Below are 23,602 nucleotides of genomic sequence, written 5' to 3' on the forward strand. Positions count from 1 at the left end.
CCACGTATCATATGAATACAGGTATATGCATCAAACAGTTATACCATTATAAACCTAAAAAGAAGAAGAAGAATCCTTTATTTGTCATATATACACATGTACAGTATCATTAAATTAATTTTCCGCAAAGCCCAGCTTATTTGGAAGCTGGGGTCAGAATGCAGGGTCAGCCATTGTACAGCAACCCTGGTGTAGACAGGGTTAAGGGCCTTGCTCAAGGGCCCAACAGTGGCTGCACAGCAGAGCCTGGATTCTATTCATTCTATGCTATGCTATGCTATTATTCTACAGTATATCTCAATGAAGGCCAGTGAGATGAAACAACACTAAGCAGCCTAAGATGAGGAAGACTAAGAAGACGTCGACTTTCCGGATTTGGAAATGGTTTTTCTATACTGATAACAAAACAGTCAGAATATGTTTAGCAGAACAATCTAGTGGTAGCAGATAGTGTGACCTTCACTCTATATAACTTTATATAATGTAGCACCAGCCAGAAGTAAAACTGTGCATTTATTTTCTTGATAGTCTACAACTGCGTTTCCCAACCTTTTTTGCACCACGGACCGGTTTCATATAAGATATAATTTCACAGACCAGCGGGGAAGGGAGTATTTAATAATATTGCTCACAAGCGATGTAAAAAGAGCTTTTTTCGCCGCAACGAGACGAAATAGAAGCAGTGAAAACTGCTTTTCTAGCGATATCTAATTATTCATTCTTTCTGTGCGGCCCGGTAATAATTAGCCCACGGACCTGTGGTTGGGGACCACTGGTCTACAAAAACAAACCAGACATGCTGGCATGGAAACCCAAACCTCTTATATGAGCTCACCCAGACAGGCTGCTGCTCCCACCATGGCATAGAGACCAGGGGTGATGCAATCTGCACCCACTTCACACCACTCTTTAAACAGGAACCAATCATGGTGGTAGTAGGCCAGCTGCTCCACAGCAATTCCCACAATACGACCGGCTATCGCCCCGATCGCCATGCTGGGGATGAACAGACCCGATGGCACCTGCAATGGGAACAGAACATAAAAACACAAGCTATTAGAAAAAAGCAAGTACCAAATTATTTGTACATAACCTTAAAAAAACAATAACCTTTAACCCGAAGGTGAAGATAGTCATGATGATCTTAAAGATGAGTGCCAGGCTGAGCTGCCACATAGCAGAATAAACGCCTGGCGTAGCAGCCTCTGTGCCCGCGGAGTATGCCTGACTGCCATTCATTTGGCTGCGGTACTGGCACAGTTGCGACGATTCCAGCGGCCCACAGTCCGTGAACAGCTCCTTAATTAGCTGGCTTGTGTTCTGCCGCGTGTACGGGTTTGGAAAGGCCACAAGGGCTGTGATGGCTGCCACTGCCATTACCTCTAGCACTGGGTACTTACCTAAGACAGCAAAACAGAGACAAGATGTCATAGACCTTATTAAGTAATAAGTTAATTACCATTCACATATTTACAGTGGTATGCACTCAAGTGATGTAGTAGTAAATTACACTAGCTCACATCCGCTGTGATCTAGGGTTCAAATACCAGTGCGGCAAAAGTGTGCACTCCATAGGAAACAATAACACAGCCAGCGCAAAAGCGGTTTTGCTGCCTCTCATGTGAATTCGCCCTAACAGTAGAAGTTAAGAAGGAGATAATAGTGAAATATGAGAGCGCAGTTAGCGTGACTGAACTCGCTAGGGAATATGGTATTCCAGAATCAACCATCTTTACTACTAAAAAGCATAAGGAACAATAAACTGTGTTTTCAATTGTATTTCAGTGTTTTAATATTATATTTGTGTTATTTGCAACATATAACTGTCAAAAACAACCTCGTTATTTTACCCTATTACTTTACAGTAGCCTAAAATATATGCAGTTCCATGGGACCATTAACAGGTTTCCCATTCATCCTTATGGGAAAAGATACCTTGAAACTCAACGCCTTTAAAACTCAATGCCACTATCAGAACCAATTGACGTCTGGTTTTAAGGTACCACTGTACATGTTTCCATGTGCTTATCTCTTAGAGACCATTGTTGTAATGTCCCAAGATTATTACCGTAAATACCTGCATACACCCCCCCCCCCCCCACACACACACACACATATCTAAAAGCTTGCACACATAAAAGGCCCTTACCAAAGCGCGTGGACTTGCGTCTGCGGCACCAAGCAATGTTGGCTCGGATGAAGAAAGCTCCCCACAGGCCTCCAAACACACCGAGTAGGATGAAAGGGAAGAGCTCGAACAGGTACCAGGGGGTGTGATACTCCACATAGAACAGCACCAGGTGGCTGTTTCCGAAAGGGTTAATGGAGCGAAGTACAAACGCGGCCACCAGGGCAGCAAAAAACGACCTCCATAGAGTCTTCAGTGGAAAGTAATAACTCACCTAGGAGGAGATAAAAGCTTGCTTAGTCTTAAAAACTGTCATGTACAATACCAGCATCAGTAATTACAAACTCAGCAAAATCTGAACGGTTTAAAAACTGTGAAAATGAAAAACACAGGTATGCACTTACACAATTTATTAAATGAACACAAACAAATGTCTTTATTTGTCATATATACATATACACTTGTAAAGTACAAGGAAACTCTTTTCCGCATATCCTAGCTTGTTTGGAACGCAGGGTCAGCCATTGTACGGCGCCCCTGGAGCAGACAGGGTTAAGGGCCTTGCTCAAGGTCCCAACAGTGGCTGCATAGCAGAGCCTGGATTTGAACCGACAATCTTCTAACTGATAGCCCAAAGCTCTAACCACTAGGCTACCATTGTCTCCTTTGTATATAAGGACCACAAAAATTTTACAACCTCTTTATTTATTTATTTTTTTAATTCTCGTGATGCAGTGGTCTATCATGCTAGCCCACCACCACTGGGATCACAAGCTCTAAAGTTCAAATCCCAGCTGTATTATCTACTGGCAAGGCACCTACATAGGGACATGATTAGCTGTGTGTAGAGGGGGCGGACAACGGCAAAAGTAGGTTTTTTTTTGTACATACTGTACTCTGTGAAACCCCGCCCCTGGTAGGTAAAAAGAAGCGCTTGACGGCCGTACACATGTTGGAAGAGGTTTGTTTGTTTATTAGGATTTTAAAGTCATGTTTTACACTCTTTGGTTACATCCATGACAGAAACGGTAGTTACTCATTACACAACGTTCATCATTTCACAAGGTTATATCGAACACAGTCATGGACAATTGTGTATCTCCAATTCACCTGACTTGCATGTCTTTGGACTGTGGGAGGAAACCGGAGCACCTGGAGGAAACCCACGCAGACACGTGGAGAACATACAAACTCCACACAGAATAGACTCGGACCGCCCTACCTAGGGATCGAACCCAGGACCTTCTTGCTGTGAGGTGACAGTGCTACCCACTGAACCACCATGCCGCCCGGAAGAGGGAAGTAGGACACACAGTCCTCCTCAAAGATGGAAAAGGTGGGCAGCAGTGTTAATTATACAACAGCCATCCGATGAGTCAATTACTCAGTACCATGTACTGGCCAACACTATACTTGTCTCTAGTCTGGGCAGGTAATGGGCAGTGATAGCTCAGTGGTTAAGGTACTGGACTAGTAATCTAAAGGTTGACGGTTCAAGCCCCACCACCGCCAAGTTGCCACTGTTTGGCCCCTGAGCAAGGCCCTTAACCCTCAACTGCTCAAAATTGTGTTCAGTCATAACTGTAAGTCGCTTTGGATAAAAGAGTCTGATAAATGCTGAAAATGTAAATGTAAATGTAGTCTTGTCCCCTTCAATTTGCCCCCCCTTAATTCCTTTAGATTAGAAAGGTCTTTTGTATTTATTGTACTGTTTATTTTTATATGCACTGTGTATATTGTATTGTCTTGCACTTGCAATTGCATTGTGTTCTGTGTCGCACCCTGGCCCTCTCTTGAACTCGAGTGCTGATATACAGGCTCTTTTTTTTCGGTTGCACAATCAATTAGATGGCAGAAATAAACGTGCATGGTAGAAAGTAGACAACCTGGGTAAGATGTAGAGCTAACCAAACAAATTAGCAGCTAACTAGTGTGCAGGAATATGTTTGCGTTGCCTGGCAACAGTCTGGGATTATGCATTTGTAGAGTAAAAGACGTGATAAAAAAAAGAATGAAATCATGATCTGTTGTCGCTTATTACTATTCACTAATAAATGGAGCTTGTAAGTCTGTTGAATAAATGCTGTATCACACTCTAGGTCATGCTGTTATATATATATTCATACTGACAAGGACGGATTAAGGATAGTCTGGGCCCCTGGGCAAAGAGTTGCCCAGGGCCCCCTCCAAAAACATAAATAGATTAATACATTAAACCAGAGTTTCTCAACCTTTACTCAGTCACGGCACCCTTTAAAAGTGTTCAAAATATTGAGTTACTTCCGCCACGCCCCCTCCCCCTTGGTGGAGTACGGAGTACGATGGCTTGCCTGGCAATTTCTAGGTCCCTAGAGGATCAAGGACCCATGGTGAACGACTTCTGTAGAAGTCTAGGGGCCCCAAAAGCATGGCTAGGGCCCCCGGAGCCCCCCTCAGGACCCCCTAACCTCGAGGGCCCCTGGGCGCTGGCCCCACTGGCCCGGTCAGTAATCCAGCCATGCATACTGAATATCAGCAGGCTGTGATTAGTTTGTAGGCACGAGGCCAGACCTTGAGTTTGATGTTTTGTAATTGTAGCATTTATAAGATTTAAGCAAAAGTATCAGGTGGCCACTTTTACTGAGGTGCTCTTACCTCCTCAAGACTGAACAGAACTCCTCCAATCGGAGCCCCAAAAGCTACCGACACACCCGCAGCTGACGCTGCAGACAGTACCTGCACATTAAAATGTCAAATTTTACTGCAAGACATACATTCCCAAATGTCATTGTGCTTTTGAACCTGTACACATCAGAACATGCTACTTTAAAAACAGCTGCGCGAGTGTCTGTCACCTCTCGTTTCTTGGCCTCGTTCTTGCTGTACTTGGGAAACAAGTATGAGATGATGTTGCCACAGCAGCATGCCACGTGCACCAGGGGGCCCTCCTTCCCCAAACTGAGTCCTGAGGCCACAGCCAACACTAGAGTGATGGTCTTTATCATCAGCGTCCATTTACCCAGGTAACCCCGGATTATGAAGCCACTCAGTATGGTCTTAATCTAAGAGTGAGACAGGCAGAAACACCATAGTTCAGAATGAAATATAGAACTTTAAATACATAACATAAATAATAGCTTGTTTGTTAGTTGGGTCACATCACAGCTCCAGACCGCAAATAAAACTGTTCCAAGTCTCACCCAAGGCATACATTTTATCTGAGAGGAAAATTATAAGGTGCAAAAAAGGCTCATTACAGACTTGTCAAGAACTTTAATGCTAATCATTCGAAGAATGAGATTTCTTTCTTTTTTTTTTTTTATATATTTTTGTTTATGCATGTTCTCCCCTTTTTCTCCTTTTTAGCACGTCCAATTGCCTGATTGCGCCATGGTTCCTCTCCACCAATGCCGATCTCCGCTCTGATCGAAGAGAACGAATCTAACCCACGCCCCCTCCAACACAAGGGCAGCAGCCGTATGCATCTTGTCACCTACACTTTAACGAGTGCAATGCGGATCAGCACTGTGTACGGAGGGACGCACCCTGACAGCACTCTTTTCTCATCTCTGTGCAGGCGCCATCAATCAGCCAGTAGAGGTCGTAATTGCATCTGTTATGAGAGGGACCCCATCAGGCTTAGTCCCGCCCATATCTGAACAACAGGCCAATTGTTGTTCATGTGGTCACTCAGCCCAGCCTGCAGTCAGAGCTGAGATTCAATACGATATATTCAAGATCCCAGCTCTGGTTCCAGCATGTTTTTTTACCACTGTGCCACCTGAGTGGCAATGGAACGGAAGCATAAAAAGCCTCATTATCATTAGTTATTTTGAATATATTGTATTTTTTATTGTTATTTTTTCTTCTTTTTATTATTTTTCCTAGAACTGTAACTAAGCTTTGACAATACGAATGTCCTCATTGGTCATGCAAATAAAGCATCCTTTGAATTAAACTGAATGGAATTGAGTTGACTAAAGGAACCACTGTTAGCTGTGCATGGTGTATTGCATGGCTCTCACTGTAGTTCCAGTGCCTTAGCAATAGCTTTGTTACACTTTCTGGACTGATAGATTTGAATTATTTTGTTTTGCATCTGTATTTAAATCTCTTAGACAGGTTTTATTTAAGTGGTGTTCAGGTTTGACAGATTTGGCAGTAATTAGACCTGGTTGTAGCTAGTGAAATTGAACCCAATTGTCAATTGAATAACGGGTTGATTTAGGAGCTGGGGGCAATTACTTTTTTACAGGGTGATATAGGTTCTGAATATACTTAAATTAAACACAAAAACATTCTTTTGTGTTTACTTTTGTTTTAATCTTAGATTAAAATTAGCTGGAAGATCTGTAACAACCTCAATGAAACTGAAAGGCATGGAGTACTGCCTGAAAGTTCCTAGACATTCAAGTCAAGTATAATCAAAACAAAGTTTTACTTACATTTTGTATCAAAGTGTGAGACTAAGCTCATTTACCAAAAGTGAATTACCCATCTTTGCCTGAGGTGCCAATAATTGTGGAGGGGACAGGATGCTTTCACTTTAATAAGTGTGGCTAAAACACCTAAACTTAATAATTAGGAGACAAGTCCACATACTTTTGCTAATACGTTTAGTCTGTATGCTGAAAATGACAATTGGGGTCTTCTAAAAAACATTCTAAAATACTAACGCATTCCTAGTTTGGCCTAATCGCTGGTACCTCAGCAACTTCAGGATTAAATAACCAACCAACAACTAGTTAAAAGAAGACTACCTGATTACTCAAGTGATATTAGACAAAGATTCATTTTGGTTGGTAGGAAAACCTGCAGCCACTACAACTCATAGCTGATAATAGTGAGTAACACTGGTATGAAAAATCATTTAAGCTAAATGCTCTAAAACAAAATCCCAAACAGTACCTCAGGGATCCCGGAGCCACAGGCGTAAGGGGCAAAGACTTTGACGAGGCACACTGCCAGCAAAGCAAAGAACAGAGCCCAGTACGTGTACATGAAGTAGTTCATGATGTAGGAACCAGGACCCTAAAAAATAAAGCACAAAACTGATAAATATGAAGAACAGAAATCCACCACTACAAATAAAAGAACAAGGATTAACAAGATAGATACATTTTAAGTAGAGATGGGACGATCGATCGGCTATGAATCGGTATCGGCCGATTTTTAATCAAAATATGCTATCGGCGATCGGCGATATTTCCTAAAAGTAGCCGATCCGATCGTGTGATGTATAAAGATCACGTTAAGTTGACAGCTCAGTGGATTGATCCAGACTTTGAGTTACAAAGCACCAACCATCGCATCACCATTCATCAACAATCGTATAGAAACCACAGTGAAAGCTCTTCATGACCTAAAATAACATCATTAACGTTGTGCATCATACATACAATGTAATTTTGCTGATTGTAATATTTACTTTAAAAAGATAATTCAACCCGGTCACATCTGAGTCGATTCTATCAGCACGTTATATAAACTCCTGGTTCACTTTGGTAAATCGTAAGCGGTTCTTACTTGTGATGTAGATGAGAACAGAAGACGTTACAGAGCCAATCAGAGGCAAAAGTTTATTCATTACCGAATTCGTTAGTTCAGGATCATCTGCTGAACTTTTAGCTCCTTAGACGGAACGAGTCTGACTCGGTGACCGCTCTGTGGTAATAGCAGTTTAATTAAGCTTTTTAATGAAGCTTTTGAATGTAAGAGAGTCACACAAAATGTTCTGTAGTAGCTGGTGTTTATTTAAAACCACGACATTTAATTAATAACAGTAAACACGGAGAGATAACTGAGAAGAGAAACTTACGCTTCGCGAAAAATGACTCGTGAATCAATGAATCACTTATAGCGATACAGTGAACAATGTGTCTCTTCTAAAGGCGCACACACACACACACACACGCGCGCGCTGCTCCGGTTTATCTTCACTGTGAGGCTCTTTTTAAGTTTATTTATTTTATTTACTGCTAACCCATCCCCCCCCATCCCAATCGGCTATCGGCCGATGTCCCTGAAAGGAGATCGGAGATCGGAATCGGTGCCAAAAACCCCGATCGTCCCATCTCTAATTTTAAGTAAACACAACATGATGCAAATCAAGTAAGGAACCCAACAGTGACAATAAGGCGCTAGTAGGACTTGAACCAGCAACCTTCTGATCACTACTGGTCACTTTAACTATTTTTAAGCTACTTCTGCCCTCGAGATATGACAGTCAGACAGACAGGGATGTACGATATGATTTCAGACAGTTGCAAAAAATATAGTAAATGTGAAGACTTACTTCATAAACTAGGTAGGTTGCTAGATGCATTGTTTCCCTTCTTAAATCAAATTGTGAATCAGCTCCAAAAATAATTTTTTGGTGAAGGTGATCAAATGGAGCCCAGTCAATGTTTAAAAGCAGCATTAATGACTAGTGCAAAAGATTCACTCTTTCTAGTGATTATTTATCTAATAATGGTTGATAATGGTTTTATAAAAAGCAGTATAAGACAGTTATATTTTATTTAAAAAAAAAAAAGTTTGTTCTTTATTAAGAAAAGTATTATTTATTTAATACCCCAGTAGTTAGAGTAAGAACATCGTCATTTAATTAACTCTGGGATTTAGTGTCCTAATTTTTCGGCTTCAACTAAGATTTTAGGTTTCGGAGGGAGAGAGATTGTACAGTAAAGTGGCTTTTGAGAGTTCTGCGCTTCGTTCACCACACCTTTAACATGGTATGCAGCAAAACTGCTTTCTGCTGGCTGTACCACTGATAGCAAGCTGTAAATAACAAACACTATGGCCAATATTAACTGACAGTATAGTGAGCATTTTATTCACATGCAGTTTTGTATGAAATGTATTTTAGTTTATACAAAAATGTGTTTCAGTGTCATCAGCCGTGAAGATAAAAAGAGCAAGAAAGTTCATGGAACTTTGTTTTGTTAATCTAAGGATGTATTATATTTTATTAAAAAGCTACAAAGCCATGACAAGTGATTCCAGGATGAGAAAAAAAAGGCTTGATATTTAAAATGCAAACCTGGTCTCACCGTTTCACAGCTCACTAGTCCGGATTTATCTCACAATGCTATGGTTCAAAAGGGTTTTTGGGAAACCCTCTCAGCCGTGTCTGGGCTTCAAATCTGATTATGTCATACATACAATTTGTCTCACGGCAGCACTTTCAGAAAGTCAGTGGCAAAAAAGGTCAAACCTGCAATTATTGAATTTAAAGCGCTGCAGCAAGGGGTAAAAATCGATCGCCAAAGCTACAAATCTGACCGATACACAGTGCTTAAGGTAGAGCAGCTTTACTTCACAGAGAACAGCACAGCCAAGGAAAAAGCTGTTTTACCTCGTATCATGTGAAAATAACATAATGATGATATGGTAATAAGTAAATAAATATATCTGAAAGAGTAGAAAAAAGTGGAAAGCGGGAGACAAGAAATAAGAAAGCCTATAATGAAGTGACAAAGCAATATGATTCATTTCATTATTATACTCACCTCAGCCTGGCCCAGGATAAGTTCAGCCCATGATTTCCACTGTGGACACTTGTCCCTCTCAGCAAAAGTTGTCTCGTTGGAGCCCCAGCAGCACTGCTCATGATTAAACCACATAGCACTCAGGCACACACCTTCCTTCAGGTCGTTCATCCAATCAGCAGCAATGTCTATCAGACCCGCCAACGCACCTGAGAGAGCATGAAAAGAGGTGAAGGAGGAAAAAACAAATGGTAAAAAGGTATTTAGAAGGAAAAAGAGAAGGACCAACAGGAATAACAGCTCAACATGAATAAAAGAAGCAGCAGATTAAAAAAACGGAATTTGAATAAAGACTAAATTCAGGACGCAAGAAAATCTGTTAAATAAAATTGAAATTAAACAGCCAAACAATAGCCAAAATAGAGGCATTAAAAATTGAGGTGAAGACTGTTTTCCATTTTTAGAGCTTCTTGGCTGGGAACACATTGCCAGAGCGGTTAATCTGCACAATGCACAATGCTCAAGGTAGCACAGTGGCAAGGTAAGTGGCACCAACTCTCACTCTATAGGAAACAGAATAGCCAGCGCAGAAGCAATTTTGCCACATATTAAGTGAAAGCTGCCTGTCTTTGATTTGATTATTGCTGCCTGTCCTGGTAATTAAAACAACTCTGTGCTTCACATGTTCAGAAGTAAAATAAGGTACGATTTAAAATCTTGCATCTCAGCTAAGAGTTGAATGCTGGCTATCCCTCTTCAGATTTTCTATCAAACCTTAATAGGAGTCACATGGAGCATATTATGGCTCTCTGTACGCAATAAAACCATTCGGCAAACACCAAACACTGGTAGGTGAAAACAAGCGGCCACTGGCTGAACATGTGTCTGACTGAACATGTGTCGGAGGGGGTCCGATCTCCTTGATCTGATTGGGGGTTGCACAAGTGGCAGGGGTTTTATAATTGGGTATTGGAAATGTTTAAAATTTCTAAAAAAGCATTTACTGTAAAAAATAAAATAAAATAAATAAATAAATAAATGTTAAGAAACAGATAAAAAGTACATGAGTGGTTATTGAGTGTATTTACAGTGGGGCCAAAAAGTATTTAGTCAGCCACTGATTGTGCAGGTTCTCCTACTTAGAAAGATGAGAGAGGTCTGTAATTTTCATCACTTCAACTATGAGAGACAAAATGAGAAAAAAAAAATCCAGGAAATCACATTGTAGGATTTTTTAAGAATTTATTTGTAAATTATGGTGGAAAATAAGTATTTGGTCAATAACAAAAGTTCAACTCAATACTTTGTAACATAACCTTTGTTGGCAATGACAGAGGTCAAACGTTTCCTGTAAGTCTTCACCAGGTTTGCACACACTGTAGCTGCTATTTTGGCCCATTCCTCCATGCAGATCTCCTCTAGAGCAGTGATGTTTTGGGGCTGTCGCTGGGCAACACGGACTCCACAAATTTTCTATGGGGTTGAGGTCTGGAGACTGGCTAGGCCACTCCAGGACCTTGAAATGTTTTTTTACGGAGCCACTCCTTCGTTGCCCGAGCGGTGTGTTTGGGATCATTGTCATGCTGGAAGACCCAGCCACGTTCCATCTTCAATGCTCTCACTGATGGAAGGAGGTTTTGGCTTAAAATCTCACGATACATGGCCCCGTTCATTCTTCCCTTAACACGGATCAGTCGTCCTGTCCCCTTTGCAGAAAAACAGCCCCAAAGCATGATGTTTCCACCCCCATGCTTCACAGTAGGTATGGTGTTCTTGGGTTCTTCTTCTTCCTCCAAACACGACGAGTTGAGTTTTTACCAAAAAGTTCCATTTTGATTTCACCTGACCACATGATATTCTCCCAATCCTCTTCTGGATCATCCATATGCTCTCTGGCAAACATCAGACGGGTCTGGACATGTACTGGCTTAAGCAGGGGGACATGCCTGGCACTGCAGGGTTTGAGTTTCTCTCTGCGTAGTGTGTTACTGATGGTAGCCTTTGTTACTTTGGTCCCAGCTCTCTGCAGGTCATTCATCAGGTCCCTCCGTGTAGTTCTGGGATTTTTGCTCACCGTTCTCATGATCATTTTGTCTTCCATTTTCTTACAATTGCTCCCACAGTTGATTTATTCACACCAACCTGCTTGCCTATTGTAGATTCACTCTTCCCAGCCTGGTGCAGGTCTACAATTTTCTTCCTGGTGTCCTTCGACAGCTCTTTGGTCTTGGCCATGGTTGAGTTTGGAGTCTGACTGTTTGAGGCTGTGGACAGGTGTCTTTTATACAGATAACGAGGTCAAACAGGTGCCATTAATACAGGTAACGAGTGGAGGACAGAAGAGCTTCTTAAAGAAGAAGTTACAGGTCTGTGAGAGCCAGAAATCTTGCTTGTTTGTTATTGACCAAATACTTATTTTCCACCATAATTTACAAATAAATTCTTTAAAAATCCTACAATGTGATTTCCTGGATTTTTTTTTCTCATTTTGTCTCTCATAGTTGAAGTGTACCTATGATGAAAATTACAGACCTCTCTCATCTTTCTAAGTAGGAGAACCTGCACAATCAGTGGCTGACTAAATACTTTTTGACCCCACTGTATGTTTTGGTGTGGGAGGCCGAGTTTCAGGTTTCAGGGAGTGACCGTGAGTATGTGGGTCAAAGCTGAAGCTGCTGCTGCGAGTCTGCTTACACTGTGGTATAAGACATAGCCTTACAGTACTACTAGATTGTGTGTGTGTATGTATGTAAGTGTGTGAAATAGAGTGAGTAAGACAGAGCGAGAGAGAGAGTTACCTGAAGCCAGTCCGGTTAACGTTACCACCAGCCACCCAGACCAGGCATCGTACAGGCTCTTTACGAATTCCCATGCTGACTCCTTTTTTTTACTGTTAATCTGCATCGACAAGACAAGACAAGACAAGACAAGACAAGACAAGACACACACACACACACACACACACACAGGTGAAATATTCATTTCCAACAGCAGACTCTTCATTTAAACTGGAAACTGTACAGAGTAAAAACACCGATTTGAAACACACCCCCAGTGTGCAGGCACCACTTTTATAGATTCTAATCTAAACCGGAAAACTATCAGAGCTTTCAGATATCAACTGCATCTTTATTATTTGATTAGCATGTTTAGTTAGCGCATGTGATGAATTGTTTGCCACCAACTCTGTTTGAAATCTACATACATGATGCTGAACTGGTTCTTAGAATGGCAAAAAAAAAACAACAGCTTTACTTTTTGCTAGGGATGTCCCGATCACGTTTTTTTGTTCCCGATACCGATCCCGATTATTAATTTTGATCCCGATCCGATACAGAGTCTCAAACCGATACTTGTATTTTCTAGATCTTGTCTAGATAAGAACTAGATAATACTGTTCACACAGTGCACACTTCAAGTACATTACAGTTATTTAAATTAATCCAGTGTATATGTTTAACAACTAAATAGCTCTGCAGTGCTGTAGGAAAAAATGCTGCATCCAAGCTATTGCTTAATGTTTTTGTATTTTTACAAAATCAATCAAAATGATTTAGATAATTACAGTTTTACTTTAAACTTTACATTCAAAGAAAAAAAATGTTTAATGCAGTGATACACTAAAAATGAACAGAAATCTGTGTAGCAGCTTAACTTGAATATAAGAAAAAGAGATACTTAAAAGCATTCCAGTAAAACCTGAATACCAAAATAAAATGGAAAGGCTCTTTTGTTATGAAGGAAAGCCAGTTCTTTAAGTGCTTGTATTGTGACAATGGTTTGATGGACGTTTGTACATGAAGTGAGTGTGTTTTGACCCTTTAGGCCTTCCATAGAACATGAAATAGCGTGCTTGACTCAGCTGTCGGCTATTCGGTACCGTAACAGAAGTTAATAAAGTGTTCTGCTCCCGACAATATGTGAATATACTGTGCATTTATTTCTTTATTAAACGAGTGCATCACTACGTTGTTTTGTAAACCGGTGTGATTCTTAACTCACACACACTCTCACACATGAACGCAGCTCTGCTCCCACCGCCTCGTGAAACGCTCACAGTGCAGACGTTACACTTCACTGTTGGACTTGTTTTACTTTTCAATTTAAACTATTTCCACACAGCGGACATGCTGACGTAAAACAAAAGATCAGGATTAAGATCGGGTTTAGTAAAGCCGATTCCGATCGATTACAAAAATGCCTTGAGATCGGATCGGGACATCCCTACTTTTTGCATCTGCAAAATTTGCAGTAGCTTCGTTCACTTTTCCTTTTGCAATTTAATAAATCTTGTGACTGACAATTTTGGAGCTCATGTTTTTACGCTAAGCTGTGGTCTTTGTAGTGCCATTGAGATCCATAATATTTCCCCATTATAGTGTGTGTGTGTGTGTGTGTGTTCAGCATGGTTGAACTGATACCTTGCGGTGCCGCTCACGATCTTTACATTTTTCTCGAACCCAGTCGATAGTGTGGAAGTCATCGTAGGTTCCCACACCTGGAATGGGCTCCTCAAACAGGTCTAGGAGGTGTGTGGTGCTGCTCACCCCTCCAGCTCCACCCCCACCGTTGGACATGGCGTAATTTGAACCTGTAATTTTGCACACAGAAACACAGCTGATCAGTATGATTACTGGAACATTTGTGAAGTGTACAATAGAAAGTGTACAATAGTCATGTTTTAGTATATATTCATGTTTTGCCACCGCTTTATCCTCGTCAGTGTCCCGGTGGGTCCAGTTTCCCAAGTGACAATGGAGTAACACACCCCAGACAGGTCGCAGAAGAGTGCAACTGCCTCTGCACGACTGTGCCAGCGTTTCCTATGGAGCGAGGTGGTGCTGTTTACCTTTTCGCATCACGCAAAACTACTGCTTTGATGTTCGGTTTTTACTGCTTTTCGCTGTGCACAAAGTTCAATTCATGTTTTGACACACCGCCCTCAAAATCATTTGGGAGTTTTCCAACCCAAGTCGTGTTTTTAGCTGCTTTAGACTTCGACATCTGGGACATTTTGTTTAACCGATTGCTAGTGTAACCGAGTGTCTTTAGAGTTTGCTGAGTTTATAAAGTAAAAAATAAACTGTACATAAACAAACTTATGTAGTTCTTATCTCATCTGGCTTTGAATTTCATCCGTGCAATTATCTGCTTGGGCAATCTACACAAAAGTGATTGGCTATGACTTGTGAGAAAGGGGTGACCAAAGCCCTGCAATGACCTGGTGCCCTGTCCAGGTATTCCTGCCTTTGATTGCCCTGAAAATACTTACGACCCTTAACGTACAGTGAAGTGCACTAGGTCAGGTCTGGTCAAGTAAATGATCCATGTCACATACCAACACAAGTGCACGGAACATAACTGTGACCGTTTCTACTGCTGAATCTGCACTAATGAGCTTGTCGGCTTAGCATAAGCTTAGTACTCTGTTGGGTCACTCACAGGTGGCAAAGTAAAGAACTGGCGACATGCTGCCCTCATTCACCTGAGCTATATACACACACACACAATATGGGCAAATGTACGGACACACTTTGCAATTATATTGTAATGTTTGTTGTAGGTGTCTACAACGTCATTTCAATATACATAATAATCTTTTACATTTTGTTGGGCACAAAGCAAGTTTTAAAAGCTCATCTTGTGGCCTGTGCCGAGCCCTGACCTCAATCACAATGAAAACGTTTAGAATAAACTGGACTGTCGACTGTGAGCCAGACCTTTTCACTCAAATGCTCTTTTGAATGAACGGGCACAAATTCCCAGACACCCTCCAAAATCTTTTGGAAAGTTTTCCCAAAATGCTCATGGTTTTGAAATGGATGAACAACAAGCTCATGGTAATTGATGTCACATTTACCATGTTAAATCTACAGATGCATATTTATTTTCATCTGATTATTTATTTACATTACCCACTGTAAATTTGTGTTTGTTTGTTTAATTCTTAACGCCATGTCAGCTGCTATGGCTATTTAATGGCCGATTAAGGTTCCATCTTTAAAAAGTCAAAGTGAGGGTCGATATGTTTCTTTATTTGGATTTGGGTGTTGTTTGAGTAACTGTGAGGGTGTAGAGTTTAATTGATTTTTTTCATATCTTATATGGTTTTTAAGTCCTAATGCTTCTAAGAATTTAAGCAGTTTTATGGGGGGCTGAGGTGAAGATTTTTTTTTGTCGTTTGTATTGTAAAACTTTGTTCTGGTGTTACTTAACATTTAGCATGCATAGAATATGTTTAACAGAGTTTCTTGCTCCAAAGAGGGCAGGTAGTTATGAGACCCACTGTAAATTTAAAAGACATTATGTCCTAGCAAGTAATAATGAGGAATCGTTTGTGAGTAAATCAGGACAGAATCTCAAGAACAATCTCAAATTCCACCAGATCACATGTATGTCAAACTGTTAGAGGCCTTATTGTTATAAGTTCAGTGGTAGCTCAATAGTTAAGATATAGGACTACTGACCGGAAGGTTGCTGGTTCAAGCTCCACCAGTGCCAAGTTGGCTTAGTTGTGCTCCAGAGCAAAGAATTTAATCCTTAACTGCTTGCTTTGTATTCGGTCACTCTTGTCACTTTGCATAATGTGCCATACATGTAAATATGGTGCACCACGTGCACCAGCTCGGTCATGTGTGAAAGAGTTCAAGAGCACATCATCGTTTCACCCAAAGCCATGTCATTACCAATTCTGGTAAGCCAAAATGTTCACAATTTTTAGGGGATTAAAACCAATTCACAGAATTTCTTATAACAAGGAAATAAAACAGAAAGACCTGAGTGACTTTGAAAAGGACCAAATTGTTATGGCCTGTCTTTGAAACAGCAAAGAATGATCTCAGGCAGCTGTGGTAAGTATCAAAAGACACAGTGGTATTACGTCCGTGGTAGTAGTGGTATTGGGACAGTGGTAGCCTAGTGGGTAGAGCTTTGAGCTATCAATTCAAAGGTAGAGGGTTCGAATCTTAGCTCTGCCACACGGACACTGTTGGGCCCTTGAGAAAGGCCCTTAACTCTCACAGTTTCATGGGTGCTGTATAATTCCTGAGCTCTGACCCCAGCTTCCAAATGAGCTGGGATATGTGAAAAAAGAATGTTGTTGTACTGCACTTGTGTATATGTATATATGACAAGTCATAAACTGTTTAGCAACCAAGAATAATTGATGCCAGAAGACTTGAAGGCTATGGTGTCCGGTATGAACCAAAGAAGAGCCACTGTGACTTAAACTGCAGGTCATTTGATGCTGTTGATGAGGTGAATGTGTTACACCACACACTGAATTGAACCCTTCTGTGAATAGAGGAGCACAAGTCTCAAAGTTCTCACGAAGTGCTAACTCTCGTCAACCGTCAGCACTCACAAACCTTTTATAAAAACAGGTTTAAAATTCAAAGTGTTCATAGTCACATTTGCAACTATAATAGATACAACGAAGCATTCTTAAAAGCACTGCAAAAAAATCAAGGAAAAGAGGAAGTGAATAAAAGAAGGCTGGCAAAGGTTAGCTAACAGTGCTGCATTTCAGCTGATGCAAGCAGCTTTGTTTAGAGAGCTACTGAGAAAAACACAAAGTTGGCCATGTAGACACTTTATATTTCTATGGAAAAGCAAAATACATTATTTGTTTAAATGTAAAGTAAATACAAGCACTGGTTGTATATTAAAAAAAATAAGTCTACTTTATGTTGGAACACCTCTACTTTAAATAAGCTAATTTAATGTTGTTGTTATTCTTTTATTATTATTATTGTTGTTAATATTGTTATTTACAAGCAGCCAGGCCCCCCACATCAATTCCGTTTCAATTGCAGTGTATTGTAAATACTGTTGAATGAGCAAAACTAAAACTTCTAAATCAATGAACTAAGAAATGTTTTGTCCTGTTTAAGCCCACAAGACGAATAGACATCACTGCTCGATTAATGCTGTGTGTTCGAAATATCTTTTTTGTAATTATATTAAAACTGGCACCGATCCCATAATCTGTATCGGTCCGATATTGGCCCAAATCACTGGATCGGACATCGGATGGAAAAAAACCTGTAATCCGATCCGATACTGTTGCTAAATGTAAATAACACTAAATGTAAATAACACTTAATGTAAATAAGGCCATTCAGAAATTACCACACTGATCTACTTAAACTTTTAGCATTTTAAAAAATCATCTAGTACTGCCACAACTAAAAACACTGTGTTACGGTATGTCGTCAAAGTGTCTACAATTGGAAGATTTGGATGTCAATCAAACGCGATGGACCAATTAGAATTGACGCAGAGATTGGTTGAGATTTTCCATTAAGTTCTGTCATGTTTTTAGATTATTAAAAAAATGCAATTTTGCATAAGTGTGATGTTGTCGGACCATTTCTTTTTCACCCATGCACTACCTGTTCATCAGGGACCTCGCACAGCGTTAGAAGACACCCCCACACATCCGCTCATCCCGCCCTAGCAGACACAGTGGCCAATTAATGTCTGCTGTCTGCAATTAGGTACTGTCAATTATGCTCACTAGATGGCGCCCAGCCGACTGGTGGCAATGCCGAGTTTCAAACTAGGGATGCACCGATCCAACTTTTTCAGTTCCGATACCGATCCGATACATATACTTTGCATATCGGTCGATACCCGATACCGATCCGATACCATTGTTGAATTAATAAACCGTATACTTTATCATGTGGGAAAGACTTAAGTCAGGGGTGTCAAACTCACGGCCCGCAGGCCAGATCCGGCCCGCCGCGTCATTTGATCCGGCCCGCGAGGGCTTAAACGACTTGTGATGGTTCGAGTCGTTACAGAGACGTGCGCCTTTAAGAGACGTGACATCGTAGTCATGGCAACTAACTTTAACCTTCGCTAAGAAGCCATGTGACTTTTACGGCAAAAGAACGCGGGGTAGCGTAGTCAGTAATGTAAACAATAATAAATAAATACAGATAATTATATTGCAATATAATACCCAAGCATTGTCTGTAAGTAGTGGCGTTTATATTCTCAGTTGTTAGTAAATGTTTAGTGAGTATATCACAGCGCTTTAGTTACAAATTTATCGTAATTAAATACTGTTGTTACGTTACTATAGCAATTAGTATCTTTACACACAATTTTAACTCTGTATTTTACGTTTGGTTAAATCTCATATTGTACCAGATGTAACACTTGACTACAGCTGTGTGCTTTTACTGTATTAGGTTCTTTATTGTTTTTATTGTTTGTATTTTTACTTCATTTTGATGCACACAGTGTATCACACAGCTGGGAAGCAAATAAACCGACTGTATTCTGAAGAGAGCTGTCTGTCTGTCTGTCTGTCTGTCTGTCTGTCTGTCTGTCTGTCTGTCTGTCTGTCTAGCTGAGAAAGGGGGATAAACTATTAGTGAGTCACTGTAAATACACTGTAAAATCCTAAACAAACTGCATCTTTCAAAATGCAGGATGATTTTGTGACCTGCAAAGTGACACAGCCCGCCAGTAGATGATGTTACACATATTTACACATGATCCTAAATTGTACAAAAAGATAATTAAGAAAATTAAGCATGAGGAGGAAATGTAATGAAAGTGAATACAAGTTTGTGCTTCAGGAGGAGAAACCGGTGCGTCTCTTGTGTTATGAGGCTGTGTCTGTGGTAAAGTAGAACAATATAAATGCAGAATTCAGCCTCCAAGAAAAACAGCAATGTGACTGCAATCACAGCAGGATACGTTACAATCGGCCCTTTGAGGGCCACCATAATGCTGATGTGGCCCTCGGTGAAAATGAGTTTGACACCCCTGACTTAAGGCATCAGGATTGACTTAAACATGACTAAGTTTGCAAAACAAAATATAATTAACACAGATATAAATGTTCTGAACTGCTATTTATTTGTCAATAAAATTATAATCAATTGTGCAGGACCTTGGCACAGCATTCAAATTCAAAATAAAAAAGTTAAAATATTTTCTTAAATATTTCTTCTTAAAATATTTTAAAATAAATTAAATGTATTAGCTGAAACTGAAGTAGTTACACAAACAGTAATCAATCTTATTTTTTAAATATGTAGTGTAAACAGTAATTCAAAATAAAATCTAGCAGCGGAAGAACCTGAGAATAAACGAATACCTTGGTACAATACAATCAGTAATCAAACACTGTAAACAAGCAAACATCTAGTGCAATTCAACATAAAGGGTGTGTTGGAGAAGCTAGCGATCTCTCTACATAGGCAGCATTTTACATCATCCTGTGCGCGCTCCCGAGAAGGAGGCTGTTCGAAATCCTAGATGCCTTAAAATCCTCACTTCTGAGGCATCTTAATATTTCAATGTTATTTTGGCTCAAGAACGAGTGAGCGTCCGACGCTGCCTTGGTGATCAAGGCAATCCCAGCATTCATTGCGGGTCGGGTGCTCTTCTCTCACAGAAAAATAAACATGGCTGACGGGGCGGCGAAACGAATGGAGTTATTATCAAACGTAAATACAATATTACTGATTTTTAACCTGTATAAACTTGTACCGAGTGTTTTTATTTGCAAGTTCGAGCTTGTCAGGAAATGTAACCGTTATCGGGACATGAAGGGTGATGCTATATTGACGTTAGCGTGCTGTGCTACCTCAATTCATTGGTTTTAATGTCAAGATGCTAAATGCTAAACGCGAAACCCGATGGAAGCGCTGTCTAAGTAGCGCGTTCGAATAATATTGACTTATTAGAATCCTCTCTACTGAGGCAGCGTATCGGCCCCATGGATCGGCCTAATTATCCGATACCCGATCTATCTCATTTTGGTAATATCGCGACCGATATCCGATCTTAATATCGGATCGGTGCATCCCTATTTCAAACCGAGGAGTTCAGAATCTCGGTGCTGGTGCGCTAGTGGAATATTGTTATTTTTATTGAAACAGTAATAAAAGCACCAATATCAACACAGATGATTTAAATAGACACTGATTTTTTTTTTGTTTATTTTTAAAAACAGAACACATATCTGTGTAATATGTTCCTGCCTTGTGCTCCGAAACCACAGTGACTCTGCTCAGAATAAAGCTCATACTGAAGATCAATGCATTTTGATCAGGATTTGGATTAGGAGGGTGAATTCAAATAAGATAAGGCTCTGTTTGGGAACCAAATAATGACAGATGATAAGAAGCGGTCGTAGATTGGACTTGTGTTGGAGGGGGCCTGTGGTGATCTGGCTCTCCTTGATCAGATCAGGGTTGTGCAAGCGGCAGCAGATTCACAATCAGAAATTGGAAATGACTAGATTGGAAGATAGAGTTGGCTTAAACATGCTAATCTTACTTCTCAACAACAAGCTATGTTATCAGACATAACAAGCTGATTAAAAAACACATTATGGAAGCTACAGGGTGAAAGTCATAACAGCACAACTGAGTGACTTTTTCATTGAAACCCAACACCAGTCAGTCTGTTTCAAATCAATAATGGTAAATTACTCAAACCAGCAGTCATGTAGCTTTAAGACAGGAAGTGACTGTGTGTGTATAAGCGCTGATAAATATGTCTCCAGAGAGGGTGGACATTTTACCACATGAATCCAGGTAGGTTATGCCTGTGTGTTGAGCAACAGTAAAAGGCGTAAACTGTGTGTTGAGCGGAGCTACTGTGTGTTCAGTCACATGTCTTGTGGGCTGAGCAGATCAGGAAGGTCAGATTCCAACCTTCAGTCTTCCTCTTACAACCAAGCCATGTCACCCAGAAAACAGGATCAGATAAAAACAAAGAGCTGATGTGTTAAGAATGTCTGCATTGTCAGTAATGTAGCTGCTGGTATGATCATATGAGTATCATGTGGGGTTATGGGGGGGGGGGGGGGGGGGGGGCAAAAAGTATTTAGTCAGCCACTGATTGTGCAGGTTCTCCAACTTAGAAAGATGAGAGAGATCTGTAATTTTCATCATAGGTACACTTCAACTATGAGAGACAAAATGAGAAAAAAAAATCCAGGAAATCACATTGTAGGATTTTTAAAGAATGTATTTGTAAATTATGGTGGAATATAAGTATTTGGTCAATAACAAAAGTTCAAAACAAATCTCCTCTAGAGCAGTGATGTTTTGGGGCTGTCGCTGGGCAACACGGACTTTCAAACTCCCTCCACAAATTTTCTCTGGGGTTGAGGTCTGGAGACTGGCTAGGCCACTCCAGGACCTTGAAATGCTTTTTACAGAGCCACTCCTTCGTTGATACAATTGCTCTTACAATTGCTCCCACAGTTGATTTATTCACACCAACCTGCTTGCCTATTGTAGATTCACTCTTCCCAGCCTGGTGCAGGTCTACAATTTTCTTCCTGGTGTCCTTCGACAGCTCTTTGGTCTTGGCCATGGTTGAGTTTGGAGTCTGACTGTTTGAGGCTGTGGACAGGTGTCTTTTATACAGATAACGAGGTCAAACAGGTGCCATTAATACAGGTAACGAGTGGAGGACAGAAGAGCTTCTTAAAGAAGAAGTTACAGGTCTGTGAGAGCCAGAAATCTTGCTTGTTTGTTATTGACCAAATACTTATTTTCCACCATAATTTACAAATAAATTCTTTAAAAATCCTACAATGTGATTTCCTAGATTTTTTTTCTTCTCATTTTGTCTCTCATAGTTGAAGTGTACCTATGATGAAAATTACAGACCTCTCTCATCTTTCTAAGTAGGAGAACTTGCACAATCAGTGGCTGACTAAATACTTTTTGGCCCCACTGTACACAGTTAAATACCAGGTTAATGGATTACCATTTAAAAATGACACCTAAATTCCACTGATGTTTGATTAGTTCTGAGAGAGAGAAGCTACAGAGCTCAACACTCAAAAGTTCAGAATGATGATATGAGACTCACTTTTACCCACCCTCAGTAAGCATGTGCCAAGTATGTATGGGAAAGAGTGTGGCAGCTCTAATTCCAAAAGAACAACTTTTAAGAATACATTTATATGACTAAAATTTATTATTTTAAATCATGAATTGTTAAATCATTATTTATTTATTTGTATTACAAATGTATAAAGACAGAATGTTGACAGAACTTATCATTTTGAATAACTAATAATAATGTCAGGAAGAGCTTTAATATACCATTTATTATGATTAGAATGTTTAGTTAGCACTCGTACTTAACTGATTGCTACGACTCATAGTGCCAAACTGGTTCTGCTATGGTTTATGGTCATCTTACTGTTCTATATTACTGCCATTGAATATTAATGTTCACTATGCTACAGTATCAATAAATACAATATAAATAAAATATATAATAATATAAGACTTACTGATATAAAACTAGATGATGTGTTTTATATCATTGTTTGTTTATTAGGATGTTTTACACTTTGGTTACATCCATGACAGGAACAGTAGTTACTCATTACACAAGATTCATCAGTTCACAAGGTTATATCGAACACAGTGTTGGACAATTTAGTATCTCCAGTTTACCTCACTTGCATGTCTTTGGACTGTGGGAGGAAACCGGAGCACACAGAGGAAACCCACACAGACACGGGGAGAACATGCTAACTCCACACAGAAAGGACCCGGACCGTCCCTACTGGGGATCGAACCCAGAACCTTCTTGCTGTGAGGCAACAGTGCTACCTACCCACTTAGCCATAACGGGATGTTAAAAGCTTGTTGGTTATCAGCTCAAAGAATAAAGCAAAAATCCCACCCCTAATTTAAATAATGGATGTCAATTTCAGAGGTGGGCGATTTACACAAAAAAACATCTAGAGTAATAGTATTCTTATTACAAAAAGGTATTGGAAGTATTTTTAGAGAGAATGTGACTGCAATAGCACATTAATGCTGATACAAAATCTGATTTTAAGTCAGAAAAGAACGTGGTGAAAAGTACATTTGTCTTTGAAAAACACACTTCAGTAATACTGACATGTTTGTTTGTTTGTTTATTAGGATTTTAACGTCATGTTTTACACTTTTGGTTACATTCATGACAGGAACAGTAGTTACTCATTACACAAGGTTAATCA

General features: G+C 40.1%; 1 protein-coding gene across 5 annotated transcripts in view; it reads right to left on the bottom strand.

Annotated features, from left to right (window-relative positions):
* clcn3 (chloride channel 3) overlaps positions 1-23,602 on the bottom strand; it is a 71,902-nt gene that overhangs the window by 19,768 nt on the left and 28,532 nt on the right. For all 5 annotated transcript variants that reach the window (XM_062994357.1, XM_062994354.1, XM_062994358.1 and 2 more), the window contains 9 exons: positions 14,019-14,188; positions 12,396-12,495; positions 9,619-9,806; positions 7,016-7,138; positions 4,963-5,169; positions 4,763-4,843; positions 2,150-2,402; positions 1,111-1,400; positions 836-1,022 (listed from right to left, as the gene is read on the bottom strand). In XM_062994357.1, the coding sequence (XP_062850427.1) occupies positions 836-1,022; positions 1,111-1,400; positions 2,150-2,402; positions 4,763-4,843; positions 4,963-5,169; positions 7,016-7,138; positions 9,619-9,806; positions 12,396-12,495; positions 14,019-14,188 (1,599 nt within the window). The remainder of the gene's footprint in view (positions 1-835; positions 1,023-1,110; positions 1,401-2,149; positions 2,403-4,762; positions 4,844-4,962; positions 5,170-7,015; positions 7,139-9,618; positions 9,807-12,395; positions 12,496-14,018; positions 14,189-23,602) is intronic.

Source organism: Trichomycterus rosablanca, chromosome 4 (assembly GCF_030014385.1).
Source record: "Trichomycterus rosablanca isolate fTriRos1 chromosome 4, fTriRos1.hap1, whole genome shotgun sequence".
NCBI lineage: Eukaryota > Metazoa > Chordata > Actinopteri > Siluriformes > Trichomycteridae > Trichomycterus > Trichomycterus rosablanca.